The sequence below is a fragment of the Eucalyptus grandis genome, chromosome 11, assembly GCF_016545825.1.
Source record: "Eucalyptus grandis isolate ANBG69807.140 chromosome 11, ASM1654582v1, whole genome shotgun sequence".
Lineage (NCBI taxonomy): Eukaryota > Viridiplantae > Streptophyta > Magnoliopsida > Myrtales > Myrtaceae > Eucalyptus > Eucalyptus grandis.
Genome location: NC_052622.1, coordinates 4773997 through 4798684, shown reverse-complemented (window position 1 = coordinate 4798684; position 24688 = coordinate 4773997). Strand labels below are relative to the sequence as shown.

The following is a 24688-nucleotide window of genomic DNA, read 5'->3' as shown; positions in this document are numbered from 1 at the left end:
ATTTTCCGGAGAAACGATGACTTTGATGGAGATAAGCAGCAACGAGAGGATGGCTAATGGTCTTTATCAAAAAAGCTTGCCCAGTTTTTAACTCTGTAGTTGTTGCTTCAATTTGGTTTATAGTAAGCCCCTGGAAAATAGAAGCAGAAAAGATTGAAGAGAAGGGAACAGGCTTTCGCCTATCAATTTAAATTTGCAGGAAACGAAATCTTAATATACCAGAAGCTCCCTTGTAAACTTGTAATGAAGATGAACTAGAGGATCCTCATCTCTTGTTCGATCGTTTCGAACTCTGTTATTTTACCCAGAGTGCTCCATTATATACATACCACCTTTATTCTCTTGCAAAGTGTGAGCAGGTCTTTCTCAAATGGCTTTTTATGCTAATGGATGTGTAGAACTCGCTCTTTCTCAATGGTACTATCGACTATTCCCCTTAATACAGGGTCAAAGACAGAACTCCGGGAAAGGAGAAATCAAAACTCAGGCATAATTTGTTAACTGAACATGTGATAAAAAAGAGAAGAAGAGCCAAAAGATGTTTGAAAATGCTAACAACAGGATAACTAATGGCTTTCCAACAATTCTAACAGTAAGCATTTGGCCAACAAGAGTATATGAAACATCTATGATCACAGCAAGCATTTGGCCAAGTGATTGTTGATAATCATCATTACCAACTCATCATAAAACAGCAAGTAATTGGCCAAGCAACCATCATCAACTTATCATTAAACACTTGAATTTCATTAAACTTGAATATTTGCATTAAAAAAAAAAAGAAAAGGAAATGAGTTTACAAAAAAATTAAACCGCCCACTGATCACATCCATTAGTCACTACTGCAGTTTTTGAATGAGCAATTACCGAAAGTAGGACTACCAACCATGACTTCTACTACTGCAGTTGTATGCCAAACACCACAAGCAGCTCGAACAGTGCGAAGCCCTTTCAAGGGCTCCACTTCCTTGGGTATTGATACACTCTTCCGATCTCCATGGCCCAGAACACCGAAGGCACCATCACCGGAAGCAAGTAACTGGCCAGCAGAAGTGACAACTACAGCGTGCCAAATTCAACAGGAGAGGGATGAGACATATACACCTTCCAAGGGTCCACTCACTCTTTTTGATACCCAGTGGCTCACTTCATTCCCATGCCCAAGAAGACCAAAACTATGAGCTCCATCACCCCCGAGTGTATAAATCACCAGAACATGTATGATACTCGCTTCATATATGTATTGCTGAGAGCATCTATTAGGTTTTGATGCAAGACATAAGAGTCCAGCCATGCCCCAGTCTCTCACCCCATCTCTCCCCTAGGAAAAGCTATCTCCTTGCTTGGACTTTAAAGCAGCATGTCATCCACCACAAGCAATATTCTGGACATCAAGTCCGACTGCAGACTCCAAGTCCTTAGAAAGCGAGGAACCCATTTCTACTCCAACATTAGCTCGCAGTCCATGAAGCCCACCACCAAGAACACCATCACCTGTGCCTTCTTCCCCCCCAAATAGAAACTTCCACCATAGCAACACCTTCATCCTGACCAGAACAAACACCAGAAACTAAACTCATTCACGATCCCACACCATCGCCCTCCCTCCATGCCTAGACTTGCACCCTCCAATCCAATCGAGTGAATCGAACAAACCAAAAGAACCAGAAGTAGAATCGAAAAATCCTAGCCTCTTTAAACCCTGTCGCAACCTACCCTCAGGTGGAGGAAACAGGTTTAGGGGTATTGCCTAAAGGACGGGTCTATGACCCATGATTAGATGCGAACTCTCCCAAGCCCATACCTCGCGTGACGTTGAGGTATTTTTAAGAATTTTGCAAAAATGAATCGCCACTAGCCTACTGGGGTCCACTAGAAACCAATTGAAACACAAGAGTATACCACACTTTCTATGCAAAATCTAAAATCAGAGACTTAATTATACTAATTAACCAATTAGTGCCATTTCGGTACCTAGTCTTGTTCATTTTAGAAAAAATGATTTTTGTCAAGTAGTTTGAATTGATTTTATACCTATCCACTAACATGCAAGATGATTATACAGTACGCAACCATTAAAATAACAGTTAACAACCAAGGAATTTAAATAAATTACATGGGAGAGCAAATATTTAACATTAAGGAAAAGATAAATGCCAATCTTAATTGGATTAAAGGGATCAAAACAGTAAAAGTATGCAAATAAAGGTAATTATCTTTGAGAACAATTGAAACCCTAAAGTAAAATCCTAAAGGTACTCAATCTTTTTAGCATAATTTTAGAGTTAAGAAACTTCCAATTTTTAAGAAAACAGCTCATAAAGTCCTTTGTAAAATTTTTCAAAAGAAAATTTGAATTTCCCGACATTTTTCAATTTTCAAATTTTTTTTTTATTTTTCTAATTTTTATCTTTTTTTATTTTTTTATTTTTTATTAAAAACTCGAATTTTCAATATTTTCTTTAAAAAATTCAATTTTTTTAATGTTTTCTTAAAATTGTTGACCTTTCGGAAATTTTTTTTTGAATTTAGGGCTGTTTGGCAACTTGCCCAATGTCTTGCGGATTCCCGATTTTTTGTTAGAATCGGTTTGGGACGAGAATCGCGTTTGGTAAATTTTTTTTGTTCCCGGAACAATTTTGGACAAGATTTGAGAATCAAAAAAAAAATTTGATTCTCGTCGAGAATCGAAAAAAAGAATCAAAACGGTAAAACCTTGTTCTTCTCTTTCATCATCTCGGTTGCCATTCGCCATCGCCGCCGCCGTCCGCCGCCGCCGCCGCCGCCCGCCGCCGCCGGTCGCGGTCCGCCACCGCCGCGGTCCGGCGAGATCGCCGGAGGCTCGCCGAGCCGGGCGAGGTCCGGCGAGCTCGCCGAGGCAAGAGCAAGCCCGGCCACCGGCGAGGCTCGGCCTCGCCGAGATCGCGAGGCCCGGCCTCGCCGGTGGTGAGCCGGCCTCGCCCAACACCGGCGAGGCCGACGGCTGCCACCGACGGCTGGGCAAGCCTCGCCGTGGCGGCGAGCCTCGCGGCAGCTGGGCGAGGCTCGCCGCCCCGCCGCCGGTGGCCAAGGCGGGCCTCGCCGAGGCCGGGCGAGGCCGGCTGACCGGCGGCGGCGAGGCTCGGCCTCGCCAAATCGGGCGAGGCCGAGCCTCGGCGGCCGGGCGAGCCTCGCCCGTGCCGGCGAGGCTCGGCCGACGAGGCCGACCTCGCCGAGGGCTGGCGGCGCTCCGGTGAGCATCGCCGCCCTCGTCGGCCGGTCGCCGGTCCGGCGACCGGCCAAATGAAGAAGAAGAAGAATAGGAAAAAGGGGAAAAAAAAAAAAAAAAAAAAAAAAAAAAAAAAGGAAAAAAAAAAGAAAAAGTAAAGAAATTATTTAAAATTTATTTAAAAATCAAAAGAAATTATTTAAAATTTATTTAAAAATCAAAAGAAATTAATTTGGAAAGAATCAATTAATACGGTATGCAAACGCAATTCTATTCAGAATAAAAAATTTTGAACAGATTACCAAACACGTGTTTTTACTCGGAATCGGTTCAGGGAACAGAATAAAAGAATCAATTCTTATCGAATCGGCCCAGGAAGAATCGTTACCAAACGCGCCCTTATATTTTTTTTCCGATTTTTTTTTAATTTTTTAATTTTTTTCTTTTGTCCTTTCCCGTTTGTCCTATTCACTGCACTCTCCCTCCCTTTTCAGCAACTCCTATTCCCAAAGCCACTTTCTCTCTTTTCTTTTTCTCTTTTTTTATTTATTTATTTTCTTTTCTTTTCCTTTTCTTTTCTTTTGCCTTTTGGCCTTCTTCTTCTTCGTGCGTTCTCTCGCACGCCGGACGCTCTGCTACGCCTTCCCCAAACTACACCCAGGACAGCAACACCAAAGATAGCAACTAGCGACCCTTCCACCGCCGAACCGCCACTTGTCTATCGGTTGTCCACTCCGACCGGCGACGACCACCGTCGGCCACAAACGCCGGCGGCCAAACCATTTTCGAGCACAAAAACCCCTCGGCTCAAGAATACACGCTCTACGAAAATCGTATGAAATCGCAATGGAAACATAAAAGGCGAGGCACGGTCCGACGTATATAAGAGCAAGCACGAACCAAACCGATATTCAACCCGGTTGCTTCTCAGTTCTCTCTGGAACATTTTGTCAAACACATGAGGTACGCTACTATAACGTGGGGTTTTTGGCTCAACGAAGCTCGAACCATAACGGGATCTTCGACACGCGACAAACAAGACATCAGAAACAAAAATTAAGGCGATGCAGGCCGGAGCTCGCATGAACTGAACGGCCACGAGCTCCGACCTGGTGTACCCGAGAAAGAGAGCACACACAAAGGCCCAGGTTCGGGTGGGGCGCGGTGGCGAACGGCGGCTCTCGAGCAGACGACTGACAATGGCGAAGCTTTCCTTCAAGCTCCCTCTCTCCCTTCGGGTCGTCCTCTCCTCTCTCGCTCTCCCTCCCTCTCGGTTTCTCTCTGGTTCCTCTCAGCTCCTCCTCAGCTCTCTCGGTTTCTCACAGTTCCAGAAGAAGGGCGTCGGGGAGCCGGATTCCATGCATGGTCGAACCTCTCTTTGGCTCTCCACCCTCTCTCAAGTACTTCTCTCGCTCCAGCTCTCACTCTCGAGCACCTCTCTCGCTCAAGCTCTCTCCGTCTCTTCGGTCCCCCCTTCTCTGCTCTCTCCGTTCTCTCCCACCGTGCTTCTGTTCTCCCCCTTTTTATGTTCTTCCCGTTTTGCTTTTTCCTTGCCCGATGCCCCTCCGCCCCTCTCTGCTCTGACCTCTGCTGCCTTTTTTCCTTTTTTGCAGGTTTGCGCGCGCGAGTTGGAGGAAGGAGAAGGCTAGCGTGGGCCAGGACAAAAGGGAAATGGGCCTGGGCCGCGCAAGGGAAAAAGAAGCGGGCGGTGGGCTGGGCCAATGCCAGATCCGGCCCGACTCGACCTCAAGGCGTTTTTTGTTTTTCTATTTTTTGTTGTTTTGTTGTTTTTTTTTCTTTTTTTCTCTTTTTTTTTTTAGCGACTAATTCCTAATTTTGTACACGATTAAATCCTAAATAAAATCGTAAAATTTAGGTGTCAACAAACTCCTTAGATGTAATCGACACTCCTGCTCCTCCAACTAGGTATGGAGCTCATGGGTTAGAACTTGAAAGGTGTATGGAGCGATTTGTTTTCAACGGACAGCCTTGTGGTAACACGGAAATTTTGGTCAAAAATTGTTCAGCAATTGTTCTCCAAGGTAACGATTCTCTAGTTCATACGCATGTTCATCATAAATCTAGAGGTAAAATCATGGAATTTTGGATGAGATTATCCGCCAATCGAAAATCTGGCTAGACATCAGTTCACTTATTTGCAATTACGATGGTTACTCAAAGTTCTTATTTAAAACAAATTTCATTTCCCTCATTTTTTATAAATAAATAAAAAAAGGCCTACTTCATATTCATAATTGAAAATTTTGTTAATTTTTTTTTGGCAGGTAGAGGGTTGCCTCTCCTTCTCCCCCTTCCCTCCATGGCCAATATCGGGTATAGATGAATTTTCATTTATTGAAATCACCTTAACCGAGTGATCTAAGAGAAAATTGTAATCTTTAGATATTATTACTCATTGATAATTTCATGTCAACTTTAAAAAGGATTATGAGTTCTTTCAAAAATAAGCTTCATTGAGTTGTTTCATTCAAGATTATTTCTTTTCCATTTTGATAAAAAAAAATTAGCATAGATAGATGGTGTCCACTCTACAAAATGTATACATATATGTTTTCTTTGATAATGAATTTATAAGTCGAAATCAGTTATTTTCTATATCGAGAAATCATACGGTGGCAATGGAGCATCATACGGTGGCAATGGAGCATATAGGAGTAAGATCCTAGGTTATCGTTAGTTTTTTCATTGGCATTATCCAAAATCACGTGACGAGGGAGGACAATTCACAATGGCCATCACCTTCCTCCTCTATTTTCGTCCTTGCTTTCTGACAAATTTTTCGTCCTTATGAAGGTGCAAGAAAGTAAAACTATATGTACAATAACACAACATTATTATAAGAGCCAAAAGAAGACAATCTCAAAGTAATTAGGGTCGAGATAAACTAGCTCAACTCCCTCCCAACATAATACTAGATTGTGGGCAAACATACAAAGCTTTTCCAATGAAACAGCACAAGCTTCTCTAAACAACATTGTTATCTCTAAAAGGAGAACTAGTTGAAATTACCGAAGCACGCAGTGAAGTAGAGAGTATTCCTAGTTCTATCTCGAATTTGTCATTGTTAACTGACACATCTCGTGGGTAGATAAGCGGTTTTGGAGGCATATGAAGTTTACCAATATCTCCTTCCAACATTTCTAGGACTTTGTTCATTGAAGGGCGATGGTCAGGGTTTAATTGTATGCACCAAAGTGCAACTATTATCATTTTTTTTATCACCTTCCTTTCCTCTTCTACAACTTCTTCCATTTCAACACTTGTACCTTCACCGAATTGGTCATACACCCACAACGGAAAATAAATTTGGCTTGAGCATTCTACATTTGCATTTATATTATTCCTTCTACTTGCCATTTCCATGAGCAACATCCCGAAGCTATAGACATCCGCTTTATAAGATACACCACCAATGTTTTTGTAAAACAACTCAGGTGCCATATATCCCAAGGTTCTTCTTGCAGCAGTTAATGAAACTATGCTATGATCCGTGGGATAAAGTTTCGCGAGTCCAAAGTCAGAATCTTTTGGAATAAAATTCTTATCTAAAAGAATATTATGAGGCTTGATATCGAAGTGTAGTATTTGCATGTCACACCCCCGATGTAAATATTCAATCCCCCTCGCGATCCCAAGAGCGATCTCATATATTTTCATGTAATCAAGAAAATTATCACCTTCCTTAGCAAAAATGTGCTTATCCAGAGACCCATTTGTCATGAGATCATACACGAGAGCTTGTTTCGAGCCTTCAAAGCAAAAACCGATGAGTTGCACTACATTAATATGGTGAATTCTTCCAATAGTAGCCACTTCACTAATAAAATCTTGGCCATGGGCCTTGGATCGCTTCAAAATCTTTATGGCTACTTCATTTCCGCTTTTGAGCGTTCCTTTGTACACGGAACCATACCCTCCTTCACCTAGTTTGTGCTTAAAATTTCTAGTGATCTTCTTGATGTTCAAGTAAGAATACCTTATGGGAAAAAAGTGGCTATGAGCTTGCAAGAATTCTTCGACATTCTTATCCATTGCTAAGTGCCTTCTTCTGTACTTGTAGATAAAAAATATCACGACAAATGGCGTCCCGATTACAAATTTTGCTACACAGAAAAACACTGAGGAAAATTTTGATAGGTTAGAATAAGTTCTTTTTAAAATTATTTTAAGAACAAATCACTGCAGCTTACCTAGTAAGGCTGTAAACTCTATAGTTGTCCAAAATGCAAAAAAGTTGACACTTGTGAAAGGAAGGAATTATCTTTAAAAGGAATTGAAGAAAGGAATTGAAGAAATATAGTTTGGAAAACAAAAATCACTAGGAATCATAGTGGCAAGATACATTGTATAAGTTGAATTTTGTCCTAAAGAATATGAGAAGTGGGATACGTGCATTTTCAAATAAATGGAAATAATAAGCGTCATTTCCCATAGATAATAGCTGGTAACAGAAACTCCATTTCTTTGTTAGCAGTAAACAATCATAGAGAAAGTGATTTTCATTTTTAATTAATAATTTTCTTCCTCATATTGATACATGAATATAATTTTTTAAGGACTTTATTAACGAGCGTCTCTTGAATTATTAGTTAAGTGACTAATTAAGGAACTAATTAAGAAAATGAGAAAATCTGAACCCTATGCCAACGAAAAACTAGTCATATAGCTGACTCGCACAATCCAGGCACATGTGCATGTGCAGCTGATAATGGGTCTTTTCGGGATGTCTTCTACGGTCACTTGTTTACATTTTTGCGAATCTAACAACTCCTATATTTCGATTTTAAAATGTAACGCAAAGCTCCTAAAACCTTTCAAATACGCAAATGTTGATACTATAACATGTAAATTATGTCATTATTTTCTTGGATTTTAAATATTTCTTTCATTTTCTAGTTAAGAAGATAAAGTAGCAAGTGAAAGAGCATCCAGAATCATGTAAAATTGCGGTAAAATTTCATTGTCAACCAATGCTTACCACCAGTGTAGAGAAAGGATCTGCAACCCTGATGGCCTTTGTAGATGCTATAGAAATCAAAGAAGCAAAAGAAAGTTGGCTTCCAAATTGCATTTCGAAAAGTTCGACCAAAGTAGACATCAAATCCATCGGCCATGATGTTATGGATGCGCTCATAGTTGTAGGAGCTACTATTAATTTGCTCTTTATCCCCAAAATCAATTGATACCCATGTCCATCTACTAATGGTGCAAAAATCCTTGACATCTAATGCTTTTGGATTGATCAAAGCATACAAGTTCCAATTCGATGATGTGTTGAAAGAGTTCGACCCCTCAATACATGGAGTGGTGGCAATGTAGAGTAGAGAGCTAACTGGCTTTGAGCAATTCACAATGATCAATAGACCACAGCGGGCCATGTAGTATGGGCGGGCCATGTAGTATGGGTTGTTTGGATCAGAAAAGATCTTAGAATTGTACAGCGCCCATGAAGCCCGTGAATGACTGGGGAGAGATGAGCAATTATCCTTTTGCAACCCGTTGTCGATTAATTTGATTTGGTGGGTGGAATAATTGATATATTGCACATAGTATCGACCATCGCGGAAGTGTAGAACAATGTGATTATCTTCACAAGTCAGCTTATACTTCGAGTCACCACACCTCTTTGGATCGCTCCTCAATCGAAGCGGATATCTTATATTGTGAATATCACCACAAGATGAAGTACATTGTCGATCACTGGGCACGACATTGCTAGTCATAGCCAAAAATAGAACAAGAATGAGCAGCAACACTTGATAGATACTCATGGAGTTGAGAGCATTAACATGACTCTTTTCGACTTTTGGGAAAGGAGAAATTGGTGAAGAATTGTTTGATGTGGGTGGAGGCACAATATGAAGCGAATGAAGAAGGATTGGATGAATCTTGCTTGATTAGAGAATTGGAGTCGTGCCGTCCTATAAAGAGAAGCCCAAGTCAGTTTACTGAACAAATGCATGGAAAGTCCAGAAATTAAAGAGGTGGACCCAAACCAAAGTTCAACCACCCATATATAAAACGCATCTTGGAAATTTACACCCAGTGAAAATTCAAAAGTACCGTTTGTCACGGGGGATTTTTCTTTCTCCTCTCTCTCTCCCCTTCCTTCCACTTTTTCTCCCCGCAATTGTTCGTTCCACACCCCGTCAACAAACAAATCCCTCTCTCCCCCATTAATTCCCTTCTGACACACGGTCTTTCTTCTCATTTTCTTCTTCATCTTTTGCCTCCGCCCTTCTTCTTCTCCATCTTCTTTCTTCACCGCACGAGTCATGACCGTAGGAAAATTGATTTACAGCTTCGAGGAACAAAATCAAAAATAAAAACCAGCTTGCCTCGAAACTTCTTATCCTATATCAGTTTTGACACGGCAACCACCAAAACCGTGTTACATGCGTCCACTCCTCTACTCTTTTGAATGCGACAATAACTCCATTGCTTGTTAGACAAGTCCAACAATCTATTCTTGTCCGCGATGATTTCTTATGTTTTTGGGAACTCAAATAGATTAAAATCAAACTAGTACATTGCGCAAGGGAGGCCAACTGCATAATGGACTGGGTTATTAAAGCCCAACGTCTTAAGATTTTACCATGTAATTGGATCTCTAAGCCTCCTCAAACCTTGCGGGACCTTTTATGTTCGGAGCCCATCTTTCTTTTCATTCAGTTTTTACTTATAAGTAATGAAGGCTAATTTTTTTCCAACAAAAAAAAAAAAGGATTAAAATTACAATTCAATAATCTACAGAAATATAACTATCCAGACTGAAAGTACGATAAAAATTCTTATATGGTTAAGAGTAGAAAATAGGGCAGCATAAGGACTCATTAAATGGGCATAGGAGGATTCACACACCCCATCTGTTATCTGGAAACATCAAGAAAGATATACGGTTATTTTTTAACTTTCACACATGAGCGGGACATGATCTTTTGATCCTATTTTAATGCTTTGTTTGGAAGAGGGAGGAAAGAGGAACAAGGAGGTGGGTGAAGCAAATTTTTCATTTTCCCCCAATTCACTGTCACATGATATTCAAAATTTTTGAAAATTAGTATTTCATCAATGTCGTGACATGGTACATCAATTTTGACAATACCATGAAACCATGTCACCATGCATCGGAAAATTTTGTTCCTATTTCTTCTGCAATGACATTTATTTATAGTATGCAGAAACGAAATGCAGGATTACCAAACATAGGATAATACTTAAGAAACACAGTAAAATGAGGCCATGCGCTAAGAATAATCAATGTGCAGACCTGAATATGATGAGTTTGCATAACTCAATGACCATTGCAATATCGCAGATATAGGAATTCTTACCTTGCCATGGTTATATTCCACCATCAAAGCATTATGCCCACATCTTAAGATGTCTTGGAATTCGACATTCCAAAGCCAAACCTGTGTCAACTTACGTTGCATGGGAGAAAGAATGGAGTTGCCAATGGCACCTTTTATGCGTAAATGCCACACCTTTGCAGATCTCGAGGATAATAGATCCTCGGTTCTGTTGATGATCAAAATATCCTGTGAGGTAATCCTGAACTCACAATCGTAATATTTCATGGAATGTAATTTAATAAAAGAACAGACTGGAGAGAACAGAATTAACACTCAATTATATGTTGTAGTGAAATGACTCTCCTGATCATAGATGCCTTGCAATCATGTTGACTTATTGATTCTGACACCATCACAGTTAGAAAATCTATCTGAATTGCATAACAAAGGTAACGATGTCTTGATTCATGCACACTGACAGGATTATTTTCAATGTCAGATCACTTTTTTCAAGATTTCAGGACTAAGAACAGAAAAACGTGGGAGCAACCAAGGAAACATTGCTATCGACTCAAGGTGGATTCCTTTGTAATTGACGGTTACACAAATACAAAGATCAGCGACTTTTCTTCTTGCTTTAACCTTAAAATGGAGCATACTCAGTCATTTCATTCAACTGGGTATCGACCATTTTCTTCGAACTTAATAATGGCTTTGCAGGTTTAGGGATGAAATATATGACTTTCTATCTTCACCTAAGGAAGTCAAGCTAGAATTTCGCCTGAAAAAACCAAAAGCCTTCAACTGATGAAGCTTTGAGAATACTCGGTAACTATGCAATTTCCATCAATTTTGCCATGAACTTCTGCTGATGAAATTGAGCAACCCCTAATTTTTAGGCTTTGTGCACCAACTTTTCTACCTTCTTCTTTGCAAATCTCTCAGACGAAACATTGAGCAGCTTGTTGATCGACATCCCTTCACCTATAATCTTCTTCTTCACCTCGTACCTATGCTTGATTCTACTGTCGAGTTTGTAACCAAGAAATGCAGGGAAATCCAATAGCTCGTCAAGGTCACGTCCCATCTCCCCCACCAAATATTCCACTTTCTCCTCCAGAGAATCAGGATTGTATTGAAGTATCTGAGGATGCTTCCTACTCATGAGAAGCATGTCTTCACAAGAAAACCCATAACTCAAGAAGAGCTCAATCACCTTCTGCATATTCTCACAACTTGTCCTAGTCACAGAGCCTATTGCAGCTGCGAATTCCTTCGTTCTGTACTTGTAACCAATCTTCACCAAAAAACCCAGCTTATAAGCAATGTTTCCCTCAAAAGATAGACCCAAAAACAAAGGGGCTTTTGTCAAGAACTTGAAAATCTCATTGGAGTTGAGTCCGCATTCCTTGAGAAAACTAATTCTTGGACGCAATTTCCTCTCCTTGCTCGCGCTAACAATGCTAGGAAACACAAGAATGATCCTGAATATTTCTTGATCATCTAATCCCGCAAATGACCTCAAGAACTCTACATGGCTTTCCAAGTGTTCCACACGGTATTTCAAAAAGGTAGGCAGTTTGCGCAACACTGCCCCGGTTGCATCCTCATCTCCTCCGCTAAGTTCTAGGAGAAACTCCACTCTCGGAATCAATTGGGTATCCATATCAAAGTTAAGAATGGGGGGATGCCTCACAATCAAATCAACCCCGCCATAGCAGCTCAAGAAATTAAGAAGCCTTTCAATCTCTTCAAATGGCTTAAGAGACAAAGCCTTCGTTAAATTCACATTGTCAAGAACATGAACAATCTTTTCTCTAGGAATCCCACTGTCAATCAGCAAATTAACTTTTTCCTCAAATCCAGCTAGGAATCGCGGCTCAGTTGACATAAAGAGACGCTTAAGCTGCATTGGGTCAACCTTTCCATCTAATTGGTCGCGCACGAAGAGTATAAAGGGATCGATTTCACCTGCTGCCAACACAGAAGGGCATTTCACAACCAAATGGCAGAGCTCAAGGCCACTGATTCCGACCGATTTCAAAGAGGCGACGCGAGCCCGCAACGAACGGATAGACTTCAGCCTCAAATCCGGGTCCCTGGTCAAGAGAGATTCGGTCTCTCTCTCGTTGAGCCCGAGTTCTTGAAATAACACATCCAACGCCACTGAAAAGTCAAGACTTTTAACGAGGAGTCCGATCAAATATTTCAAATTGCGTTCAAGGATATCAACCGTTTGATGAATTGTCTCTGAGAGCCACTCACCCGGTTTGAACTCGACGTTAGGTGACGAGATGACGCGGCGGCATTGCACGTGAAGTGATGGCGCCCTCAATCCGATTCCGGACGGTTCACTCGAAGCCAGCAAAGGGGACGACTTGGGGGAAGAGAAGGTGGCGGAGCGCTGCGAGTGGAGAAAGAAAGCGAGAGAGAGAGAGAGAGAGCAGTCAATTACAGCTCTGTGCACACTGCACAGTGGGTTTCCCGGTAGCAGAATGAAGGATGGATGGAGATGATGAGAGGCGTAGAGCTAATGGCGCTTTTGGGCGTGCATGGAAACACTCCAAAAAGTGTTTCCGGCACACTTCTGTACGGAAAGTGTTTAGGGAACAAAAAAGAAAGAAACGCGTTTGGTTGCGTTTGCGTTTCTTTTTTTGTCTTTTGTTTAACGAAATAGAAACGAGAAAAAAAAAAAAAAAGTTGTTTTCCCGAAAGAAACACTTCTCGGAAGGAACAAAAGAACAAAAATCACTCTTCTCTCTCTTCTTCTTCTCTTCTTTTTCTTCTTTTTTTTTTCTTCTTTTTCATTTTGGCCGGTCGCCGGCGACCGGCCGTCGAGGCTCGGCCTCGCCCGGATCCGGCGAGGCCGAGCCTCGCCTTGGCCGGGCGAGCTCGGGCTCGCCCGGATCCGGCGAGGCCGAGCCTCGCCATGGCCGGGCGAGCTCGAGCTCGCCGGATCCGGCAAGCCCGAGCCTCGCCGGGGGCCGGCGACGCTCGGCCTCGCCGGATCCAGGCGAGCCCGAGCTCGCCCGGCCAAGGCGAGGCCGAGCCTCGCCCAACCACGGCCGGCTCGGCCTCGCCGTGGGCCGACGAGCCTCGCCGTGGCCGGGCGAGGCTGCCGACCCCGTCGGCCGGTCGCCCGGAGGCCGGTGACCGGCCGAAGAAAAGAAAAATAAAAAGAAAGGAAAAATAAAAAATAAAAAAAAAATGTTTAAAAAATTAAAAGAAACAAAAAAATAATAAAATTTACCAAACGTGTTTCTGTTCATTTTTATTCCTGCACAAACGTTACCAAACGTGTTCTTTTGTTCAAAAGCGTTCCCCGGAGCAGAAACACTTTTTTATTTTCGTTTAAAAGGGAACAAAAAAGAACAGAAACAAATCCATGCGCACTTTTGTCTTTTTTCTTTTTTTCCAGAACTTTGAGCGGGACCTTTTTCTCCGAAGCAACTTGCCCGGATCCGACCGTCAACGTGGTCTCATCGTATCGCACCTAAATAAAATGACGAAAATAATTATATCCCTTGAAAAGAAAATTTAATAAAAAATATTCATTTTTTATAATAATGTATATCTATACATTTTGCAAGGATATAAACAATCATTTTTCAAGAATATATTTTATATTTATTTATTTTCCACGAAACAAACGAAATACTAATTTAATATTTGTACATAATTAATAACTTACTCATTTGAATACTACACTGTTTATATAAATGACTAGCTTTATTCATAATTACGATAATGATTTTAATTTTATAATAAATAGCATTTTTCCATTAAAGTAATTGACATAATGGTAATGGAGACACTTATCTTTTACAAGATTATAATCGCAATTCTCGTCGTAGGCAAACCTCTAAACGAGTGAGATTTTTTCATTACTAGCATCTTGGTGAAACTGCAGTAATAGGTTTGTCAACCATACACTTTCAGGCCAAGTGGTGCAAAATAACCATGCCTCTAAATCGAACACTCCTAAAATTGTTATAGTAACATTTAGAGGGAGTCACTACATTGATCACTCATTTTCTCTTGACCGTTTAAGCATAGGAGTGAGACACTAATACTTCCTAAACTTTTACATAATGTCAACCAGATGTTGCATTTGCATGTACTTGGTAATTACAAATGTTAAAAAAATACGTATCACAAGATAAATATTTTTAAGATATCAATAAAAGCAAATGTTATGAAACCACATAAACAAAGAGAGAGTGGCGAGAAAAAGATGCTTACTAATACTACTTTGTCGAGGCTCAGCACATGATGACCATTTGCAAAAGCAACGTAAGAAAGTATAAACAATGGTGAACACAGAGGCTAAAACCCCAACACATTACCTCACCCAATTCATCAACCTCGGAACCCGAAACCTTAAGTTTCTTCTTCCCACCCACAATCCCATCCCTCATTCCCACCCCCTATGTCACGCCCCGAACCCCGAGCGCGCGCACATCCCACTACGGTCGATCAAAAATGCGACATCCCAGGATATGTCGCTGACCCATTCATTTCTTTATGCATGCGGAAGCGAAACAAATCCCCTGACAACATTTAACTTGGGATAGAAAAGCAAGCAATCAATCACAATACCAAACACTCATTTACAAACACAAAGGGTTTAAATACAACACTTTGGACTTTCTACAAAATAGACCAGCTCGACAAAGGGGAACTATCCTACAACCAACTAGCAGGACACGCTCTCCAACCCTTATGACTTCACGTCTGCAACTCCTCAAAGCCAACCAAAGCTATCTGGTTGCTCCGTCCACCAGGGACCTGAAATTTTAATCCCACAACCGGAATGAGACGATATCTCGGCAAGTTCAACCCCCTAAACCCCTATTAGAAAAGAAAATACGCCCCGGTGGCCTAGCCACATCACACGAGAAGACTTACCTCGCCTCGGCCTTTATCTCGCGAGGTTAGCACAATTTATATAAACCAACCACGTGCAATTATGATAACCAAATAACCATGGCACAATCACATTATCAAACAATTCAACCACTTGGATCGTCTCGCCGATCAATCGACTCGGCCGATTACATGTCATTCTAGCAAATCAATCATTGCTCTCAACTACGGCCCTACTCGGCAAATTTGAATCGGTGGCATCACGGCCCCACTCGGCGCGACCTTTAGGTGGCAATTCACGGCCCCATTGGGCGCGACCTCTAATATGTGGCATATCACGGCCTCATCGGGCACGACCTCTAATAGGTGGTTTATCACGGCCTCACTGGGCACGACCTCTCATAGGTGGTTTATCACGGCCTCACTGGGCACGACCTCTCATAGGTGGTATTTCACGGCCTCATAGGGCACGACCTCTAATAGGTGGTTTATCACGGCCTCACTGGGCACGATCTCTCATTGGTGGTTTATCACGGCCTCACTAGACACGACCTCTCATAGGTGGTATTTCACAGCCTCATCGGGCACGACCTCTAATAGGTGGTTTATCACGGCCTCACTGGGCACGACCTCTAATAGGTGGTCAATCACGGCCAATCTCCCATCAATTTCTACACTTAGGATTTCATAAAGAATCCCTATATATCGCAATCACACTCAATTTGCCATAACCAATCATCAATATCAAATTCTAAATGCATAGCAGCGATCGGCACGAAATTCGAGAGTTTAGGGTCAGGACAAAATTTTCGGAATTTATTAAATAATTTAATTTATTCCGAAAATAATTAAATAATAATATTTTAATAATTTCGAATATTAAAATATTATTTAATTATTCAATAATTTCGAGATATTTAAATAAATCAAAAGTAAATTCCTTTTGTCACATCAAGATTTATACTAATATAAACACTTACTTAACCTTAAATTAAATACTGACAAAAAAAAAAAAAACCTTAAATTAAACACAATTTAAGTTAATCAAACACCTTAATATAATCTACACTTAAATAAATTAAACTAACCACCTAATAACACTTATCATAAACTAAGCACCCATAAAGCATCATTAACCGTCTAATCAAGGTTTAATGAGCTAAACTCACCGGATTAGCGAGCCGAGCGGACCAAAACGATGGGGACGCCGAGGAGAACAACTTTCCTCAAAGCGGGCCGAGCATCCGAGCTCGGGAAGGCGGCCAAAACGGGCCAAACATGGGCTGCCATACTCATTTTCTGCAGCTGCTGTCCATGGCGGTTTAAGGCCGAGAATGGGCGGATCCGGCGCCGGTTGAGGCGGCCAAGGGCGGCGGAGGCAAGGCGAAGCTCCGGCGGGCTAAGGCGGGGGCGCACGGTGGCCTTGGCGGCGGCGGCAGCAGCTGGACGATGCAGGTGACGGTGTTGGAGGCTCGGCGAAGGCGGAATGGCGAGGCAACGGCGCGAGCTGGCGAGCGGGCGAGGGACCGAACGGCGGCGAGCTGCGACGGCGAGGAGCTCCGGCTGGCGGTGCACGACGGCCATGGCTGCTCGGGCTTGCTGCTGGGCGTCCGACCAGATCTGGAATTTTCGAGCAGCAAACGGAGGGAGAGAAGAAAGGCGGAGCTGCACGCACGCGGGCGAGCGGAGCGGTGGGCGACGGACGAACGGCGATGGCAAAGCCTCCGGCAGACGAGCGGGTGGCCGGCGAGCTGCTGGCGGCGTCCAAGGAAGAAGAAGAAAACGTCCATGGAGGAATCGCACGGGAGAGGAAGAAGAGAGGGAGGAGAGAGAAGAAGGGAGGCCAATTTCTTTTCCTTTTTCCCTTTTTCTTTAATCCAACAAATTGGCCCACCACACGACCCATGGGTGACATCGACATCACACTCCACTCACCCAATCCCCACAACCTTTTCCTATGGTTGCAATCTCATTTTCCGCCGGGACATAAAATTTTGTACAACCAATTCTTCAATTCCACTTGATTCTCTTCCAATTGAATCAAATTGAAGTTCAAAAAATTAATCCAATGTCACCATACTTCAATTAACATCTTCACCGATCCGTAGAATGAACTTAATTCCCAAAAGTACGACCAAAAGCGGGCCTACTAATTTCTCGAGCCAAATTAGCCATACCTTGATTAATTTGCCGAAAAAATTGGCTTGCATGAAAAATCTTTCGAAGATGAATTAATGATCCTAAAATGATTTGTGACACACCATCTCAATTCCACGGTTAATTTCACTTTGGCACGATACTAGCGTGACCCAACCTACCGGGTAGCTTTTAGAAATTTTCATGCATTTGACTTGTGGTTGATCATCTCAAGCCACAATGTACATCTTTGAAACATTGGCGGCTTTCGGTTGTCGGGGTAATCTCAAGGTTTCAAATACGAACACGGGTACCCAATCGATAGAAAAGTCGGTCCGGTCGATCGACACGAATTGTGCGATCGGGTGGAATCACCCACACGATCACATGCCTCTGTCGAGTCGACCTATCTCCGATCTCTAATCGATTTTTAATTGTGCCGTAATGACCCTTGCAGATTAGCTCGGTCGAAAGATCGCTTCCTGACCAAATTCTCGAGTCGAATGCATTAGAAACTCTTAACGGCTTTACCCGATAGTCTAGTTTTCACATGAGTGGCCAACTCAAGGAAAAGAACTATATGCGTGCCAACGAAATGCCCGTCTCAATTTATTGAAAATAGAATCGGAAAATCGGGATGTCACACCCTAATTTCCTCTTCTTCCTCCCAATGCTGCTCCTCACCTGCGCCTTCCTGTTCCCGACCTTCCACGCATTCTGAAAATAAGGACTATACTTTATATACAAAATGCATTATGTGAATTGAACAGAAAAAAGGACTTTATATATATGTTCCTATTAGAATGTAACCAAAATATTACCTTAATCAAATAGGCTATTTCCTCATTTATGTAAGATAATTAGTAAATCATTATCAATCCATTCTTATAAACTTTTCAAAAACATTTACTATATTAGACTGTACTAATACATTGACCACTCACCAAAACGATAGTTAGAGCCTATCTTACCCCTTTAAGTCTTAAGCATATTTGAGGCATGGCGGCTCAAGCAGTAAATCTGTAGCAAATTTGATAAGTGTGTTTATCATTAGAAGCATCGTGCCTAGGACACGGTAGACAACGTGCTAAAGCTCAGCCATTAGATAACCAATGCAGTTCGAGGGGTGACACAAGTCAATCCCAAGTCGATCATTTCAATTCTTACAATCGAGCAATTTCAGCTTGACAAAGCCATACTGGATCCAACAAATCTTCAGGTTCAGGATCTTGAAAAGGATATTATAGACTGGGAAGCAAATACATTTAAAATTAGGGAAGTTTCCCCCCCTTTTTTTTTGTTGCTCTTGAGACTTTTTGCGTTTATCGGGCCCTTGATCAACAAAAGCTGGTTGACCCCCATTTACTTTATTAATGATCTCTCATCTTCTCCTTTTTTTTAAAAAAAAAATTATTTTTTCTCTCTCTTTAGTCCATTAGATTTTGCTTTGAGGCCAAATAAAAGGTCTCTTATGTTTGATTGCAACAGGGGAATAAATACAATAAGCTTTATAGTTTGATTGGATTTTGAGGAGATGACTTTGTGGTGAGTAGTGATGAGGATATGAAAAACACGTTGATGTCCTTTTCGTCTTTAGCCCAGTGGGGCAGCTCATAATTTGCTATGGTTAGCTTCTCAGATCTTTAGTCAACAGACAGTGCAAAACCAAAAAAGATACCTGCGCATTCAATGAGTCAGTATGCTAGCCTATATTCTACTCTAGTTGTACGTGAATTCTCATGGCATTTCAGTCTGTGATAATTACATTTCTATAGATTATTGCATTATGATTTTAATCTATTTGAGCGTCGCAGAAATATAAGCAATGATTGCAGACAAGAAGGAGAAATTTTTTCCATTCTCGACATTTGTTTATACCCATGAAGAACAAATCAGTGGATTTATTCAACAAGCAACGAAGTATTGCTCCTTTCTATTTTTCACCTTCAAGAACTTGCAAGTAGCAAAGAACACGCAATTCCGCGAAAGCGCATGATGACGCAAACAATTGTAGACATCCTTTGATTCGACCAAGAGCACAACACAGAGAAGAGAGGACATCACCTGTACACGAATTGTTTTGTAGCCGATGAATTTTTGTCATGTCCAAGGATCTCATGTCCTATTGCCTTAGAATGGTAACCGTTCTTTTCCAAAGCCAATGCATGACTGACAAGATGAAATTGAAGTTTAAATCCGCGTCACTAGGAGTTGTCATCACCGGTCACGCCCTCTTAAGTGAACACTTAAAAAAGAAAAAATCTCTTAATGATTAGAATTGTATTAAAACATAGGTATTGTGTATAGATATCATCAATAAATAGCAACACTCTATTCCTTGCTAATTCTGATGGCATTTTGAACAGGCAATGTCCCAATTTATTTGAAAGATCTCTATCTCCAAAAGGAAATGAAACTCAATATCGTATAAACTTAAAATTTTATGCTTTGTATCCAATGACATTGCATTGTTACAGCAAATAATTTGGAGACATGTTTCAGCTAGTCTTTCCATTAAGGATTATGTTACACATGATATCGGACACAAACCACTGAGAAGGTTAGTTTGTAACCTGTATTCATCATTTTGCTGAGCATATTGTTCCATCATCTTCAGATAAATTCTAAAATGGCCTTTGTGAAAAAATGTATTCCTCACAGCTCACTGACAAACTAAAAATTTCAATCGATATGAGTAACAGTCAGGCAGAGAAATGAGCTTAAAAAGTACAAGCACTCCCTAATATTCCCATAACTTATCAGTCCTTGTGAAAGTTCTTCGTCTGTTACTGTGCTAACCGTTGAACATGTTGAATTAACATCAATTAACCTTGCCTTTACTCGAACAACTGCAGAACTATGTAAGAAAACACAAAGAACAAAAAAGAATCCCAAAGCTCTAGACATTATATGACCAGGAAAATCCAGGAGAACAGGTTTGTCCACAGAGCAGAAAATTGTTGCAAAATTAAAGAATAAGCAGAGATACTTCATATCTAGCATTGTAGCTTGTTCAATATAAGGAAAAACAAAGAGATCTTGCATAGAATTTGTACCTGTATTTACATCATTGTGATGGAGAAAGTTCAAGATGATGGGCAATATGCAGTTCTTCAGTAAGCAGGATCCGCAATTTATGCCCAAATTGTCCTTTACACACCTTTTAATTGGGGACATTTTTCCATGAATCTCTTCTTGCTCCTGGATCCTCTTCCATGATAATGATCAGTTTTATATTGTTAAGACAACTCAAAGAGATCTCACAACCATGCTTAAAACTTGGTGGATATGATGTAAATGACTAAGGATATAAGAGATCTTTAGCCCCTAAATTGTGGAATCTCATATCGAGGACTGAAATTAATCTTTCCAAGGCGCTTTTATAGTAATAGATTTATAGAGCAACTGGGATAAGATTTTTGATGGAATGTTCAGAAAGATTCATCTCTAATGACAGAAATATTTTCTTGCATCATGTTCTAGTGAAGAACTGATATACTTTAGAAGTCGGTGTCTATCAGAGATGCTCCAATTATGTCAGTGGCTTCCCTAAAAGAATGATTGTTGCATTACAATCTACACAATCCTCAGTGGCAACATTTCTATTTTCTTCCTCTATATCAGAATTGACGTCCTTGCTAAGATGAAGAGTACCATATGGTCAGAGCAGTCAGAGGCCAGTCCTTTTTAGGACAGCTGATAAGAAACAGATGCTTCCAGGCAGAACACCCAGGATGATACCAAATTGAACTAGTCACAGGTCGTATGTTATCAACTGCTATTTCTTGCATGGACTGGGTGTGCCACTTTTCATTTTTGCAACTTAATATCAAAACAACAGTTTTTCTCCATGTTACCACATAGTACACCAGTTTTGGCATAGCATCATGAAACCATGTTAGCATGCATCAGAATTCTGTTCTTACTTCTTCTCCTATGACATATATTTACAGAATGTAGAGATGCAAGGCTGGGTCACTAAACATAGGGTTATACTCAAGAAATGTTATATAATGAGGCCACGCACTAAGAATATCAATGTCCAGACCTTACTACAATGAGTTTTCATAACTCAATGATCACTGCAATCTCGCAGAGCATTTATTAGCTTGCAGTGGTTATTTACCACCATCAAAGCATTATGGCTACTCCATCTTAAGGTGTCTTGCAACACGCCTTTCCAAAGCCTAACCTGTGTCAAGTCATTAAGAGAAAGAATGAAGTTGCCAATGACACCTGTTATGCATATATCCATGCCTTATGCAGATCCCTTGATGATAATCAATCTTCAGTATTTTTTTACAATGGATATGTCCTTTGTGGTTATCCTAATCATAACATTTGTGGAAATGATGTAATTCAATCAAAGAACGAACCAAAGAGAGCTGAATCTCAGTTATTATGTGTTGTGTTTTCTATTGGTGAAATGATTTTCCTGACCAATTAATTCACTGATTCTGGCCATTCCTGTTCAATAAGTAGGAAATCATCTTGATTTGCACAACGGGCAATAAGGTCTTCATGCCTCATGGACATTGACAGGATTATTTTCTGAGATTTCAGGTCAAAGAACAGAAAAATATGAGAGCAACCGAAGAAACTTTGCCATCGATTCAAGGTGGATTCCTTTGTAATCAAGTCATACAGATGCATAAAGATATGAGCCACTTTTCTTGTTGCTTTAACATTGAAGCGGGGAATACTCGGTCATTTCATTCAACTGGGTGTCGACCATTTCCTTCAAACTTCAAGCTAAGGGATAGAACAAAATGACTTTGTCTCTTCACTTAAGGAAGCCGGCGCCAGAATCCCTCCTGTAAAAGGGCATACCTTGAACTCATAAAGCTTAGGGGAAGACGCTTTCATGGCAGGTGCCGTGCCGCTGCAGCCCAGCCAAGGCCCCTCACTGGCCTCAATAACTAGCTAAAGGCGAGGACCGACGAGGTCAACTAGCAAGGCCAACTAGCAAGGTCGACCACACCTAGCCAAATCTGGCGAGGTTAACCTCACCCAGAAACAACGAGGTGGAGCCACGCTAGGAGTGAGCAAAGCTCACCTTCACTAGTGGCCATCAAAGGTGAGCTTTGCCAGAGGTGGAAAGGTTGATCTCGCCAATCATTGCCTTTGGTCAATTGCCAAGGCTCGACAACTAGCTAGAGGAAGAAAAGAAGACAAAGAAAAGAAAAGAAAAATTAAATATTATTAAAATTTTCCATGTTAGCACCGATCATGCCACTTACGATAGCCAGTATATATATAGTATTAACTAAAATTCAAAATTTATTACATGAATAATAATACGAATAAAGAGATAACTCAATACAACTATCTATACATTTAATGTAAAGAGGAGATTATTTCTTTGTTTACATCTTTGCAATTGACATCTTTCCCATTGAATGCATTATATTGGAATTTACCTTAAGCAAATTGACATGGATTTTGATATGCTTTTTTTCTAAAGAAAAAGTTTGAGCATGAAACTAAATATGAGATTAAATTCTCTATAGTAGATATTTGTAATTTTTATTTTTGTGGGAAAACTTCAAATATAGATCTAAAGTATAAATATTTTCTTTTAAAAAAAGATATTGATTGAACCTTATTTTAAATAAAGTCATGAAGTAACCAATTTAATCTCAAATAATGATTTGAACTCATTGTCTTGTTAAATGTTGGCATGGCAACAGTTTCCAAAGACTAAAAAAGGGGCAATTATATACATATATAGTTTTATTTTAAATTGACTTTACTCTAGATCGTCATCTAGAAGAACTGTTGCTAAACAAATTTCGTCCAAAATTTTCCCGCCCTCAGGTCTGTCCCGCCCATAACGAATCTCTTCTCACCCCTTTCAAGTTCTTCCTCGGAAGCTCCATCCTCCTCAGCTGGATGAAGGAGCGTTTGATTACATCTAAGGAGCTTAAAGAGGCTACGATTCTTCGACTCTACTTCTGATTCTTCGGGTTTGCTCGATTCACTCGATTGGAAATGGAGGGTCGACAGTGTAGGTGTAAAAGTAGGGCAATTTATTGGCGAGGTAGTTTTCATACATGTCCAAAAACCGGCGCAAGTTTTCTGATTTGTTAGAATTTCGTGCGCCTTCTTTCTTTGTTGATTGTGGATCCCTTGTGGGAATGATGGCTTCTCTCAAAGAACTCACACTTAATGATACTAGAACAGAGGACCTACCTGATTCGGTGCGGTCATTGAGGAAACTTGAATTGTTGAGTACTATGAAGTGCGTCTCCCTGACTGAACTTCCTAAATTTGTTGGGTGACTTAGAATTTCGAGGTGCGTCTCACTACCATGGTCCATTATGATATCGCAGAGCTTCCAGAATCGATAGGAAAATTGGAAAACATCGTTGTTGTGAGGGTTAACAAATTTAAGGAGCTCGAGTCTCTTCTGCCTCTTCCATCGAGTTTGGTAGAGGTTAATATTGCAGACTGCATGGCAACAGAGACGGTCTTTGATCTGTCTGAATTGGAGAACTTGGAGGAGATGAACATGGTGAATTGCGAGAAAGCAGGGGATGTTCCAGGACTTCAGTGCTCGAAATCCTTGAGAAGGCTATACCTGACTGGATGCCACGTGTGTTCTTCAGTAATTAAGACGATAATTTCTAAGGTTCTCTATCTCTCTCTTAAAAAGAGAAAAAAAGAATGCATCTACAAGTCCGAGAACTCTGGAAAAGGAAAATTTTATGCACAAAACCTCATTGCACGAAAAAGTGGTGAATCATGCCATGCGGGTATAGCAGTCACTTGTAATGCACGTTTATATAGTAGTCATGACAATGTGATATTTTGCAGGTTTCTTTGAGGAATTATGCGTTCTCATTCTCAGTAAGCGAGGTAGTGAAATTTCAGATTCGCTAAATGAAGAGGAAGTGAGCTATGCGGTCCATGAAAACCCTGTTCGCATAGGTGAAGTCATCTTCATCGCCAGCGACTTTCCCAAAATATTTGAGAGATTATACTTCCACAGTTGTGGATAATCCAGGCAAAGGTACCTAAAATGAACATGCCTATCTCCAGCACCGCTTTGCCCTTGAAGGGAGTTCCGAAATTGGATGAAGATCAGGTTCAATTATGCCGGTTCTAGGATTTTCACCCGTTGATTTCCAAGCTGAAAGAAGGGCACAAAATTCAGGTGGCA

The 24688-nt window shown here is 40.9% G+C and overlaps 2 protein-coding genes across 3 annotated transcripts in view; both read right to left on the bottom strand.

Annotated features, from left to right (window-relative positions):
• Nucleotides 1-832: 832 nt before the first annotated feature.
• LOC120289597 (LEAF RUST 10 DISEASE-RESISTANCE LOCUS RECEPTOR-LIKE PROTEIN KINASE-like 2.1) lies at nucleotides 833-9022 on the bottom strand. The gene is made up of 5 exons (XM_039304701.1): nucleotides 8208-9022; nucleotides 6239-7332; nucleotides 1495-1547; nucleotides 1124-1256; nucleotides 833-1039 (listed from the first exon to the last, which is right to left on the bottom strand). The coding sequence occupies exons 1-5, from the start codon at nucleotides 8998-9000 to the stop codon at nucleotides 833-835; spliced, it is 2280 nt and encodes a 759-aa protein (XP_039160635.1). The 5' UTR covers nucleotides 9001-9022.
• LOC104424559 (transcription termination factor MTERF8, chloroplastic) overlaps nucleotides 8798-24688 on the bottom strand; it is an 87502-nt gene continuing 71611 nt past the window's right edge. Inside the window, exons 2-4 of one of the 2 annotated variants that reach the window (XM_039304798.1) lie at nucleotides 12790-12928; nucleotides 10564-12690; nucleotides 8798-9150 (exon numbers count right to left, since the gene is read on the bottom strand). In XM_039304798.1, coding sequence (XP_039160732.1) covers nucleotides 11420-12690; nucleotides 12790-12928 — 1410 coding nt within the window. In that variant the 3' untranslated portion in view covers nucleotides 8798-9150; nucleotides 10564-11419. Of the gene's footprint in view, nucleotides 9151-10563; nucleotides 12929-24688 lie in introns of both variants that reach the window. The other variant, XM_039304797.1, reaches the window with a different exon arrangement.

What these genes read in the sequence shown, in the direction of transcription:
- LOC120289597 (XM_039304701.1), bottom strand. Translation starts at nt 9,000, where the DNA reads ATGAGTATCTATCAAGTGTTGCTGCTCATTCTTGTTCTATTTTTGGCT. An exon ending in ATCCTTTCTCTACACTGGTG is followed by an intron (nt 7,333 to 8,207) that starts GTAAGCATTGGT and finishes TTTTCTGTGTAG; the next exon opens with CAAAATTTGTAATCGGGACG. An exon ending in GCCACTGGGTATCAAAAAGA is followed by an intron (nt 1,040 to 1,123) that starts GTGAGTGGACCC and finishes TCTGCTGGCCAG; the next exon opens with TTACTTGCTTCCGGTGATGG.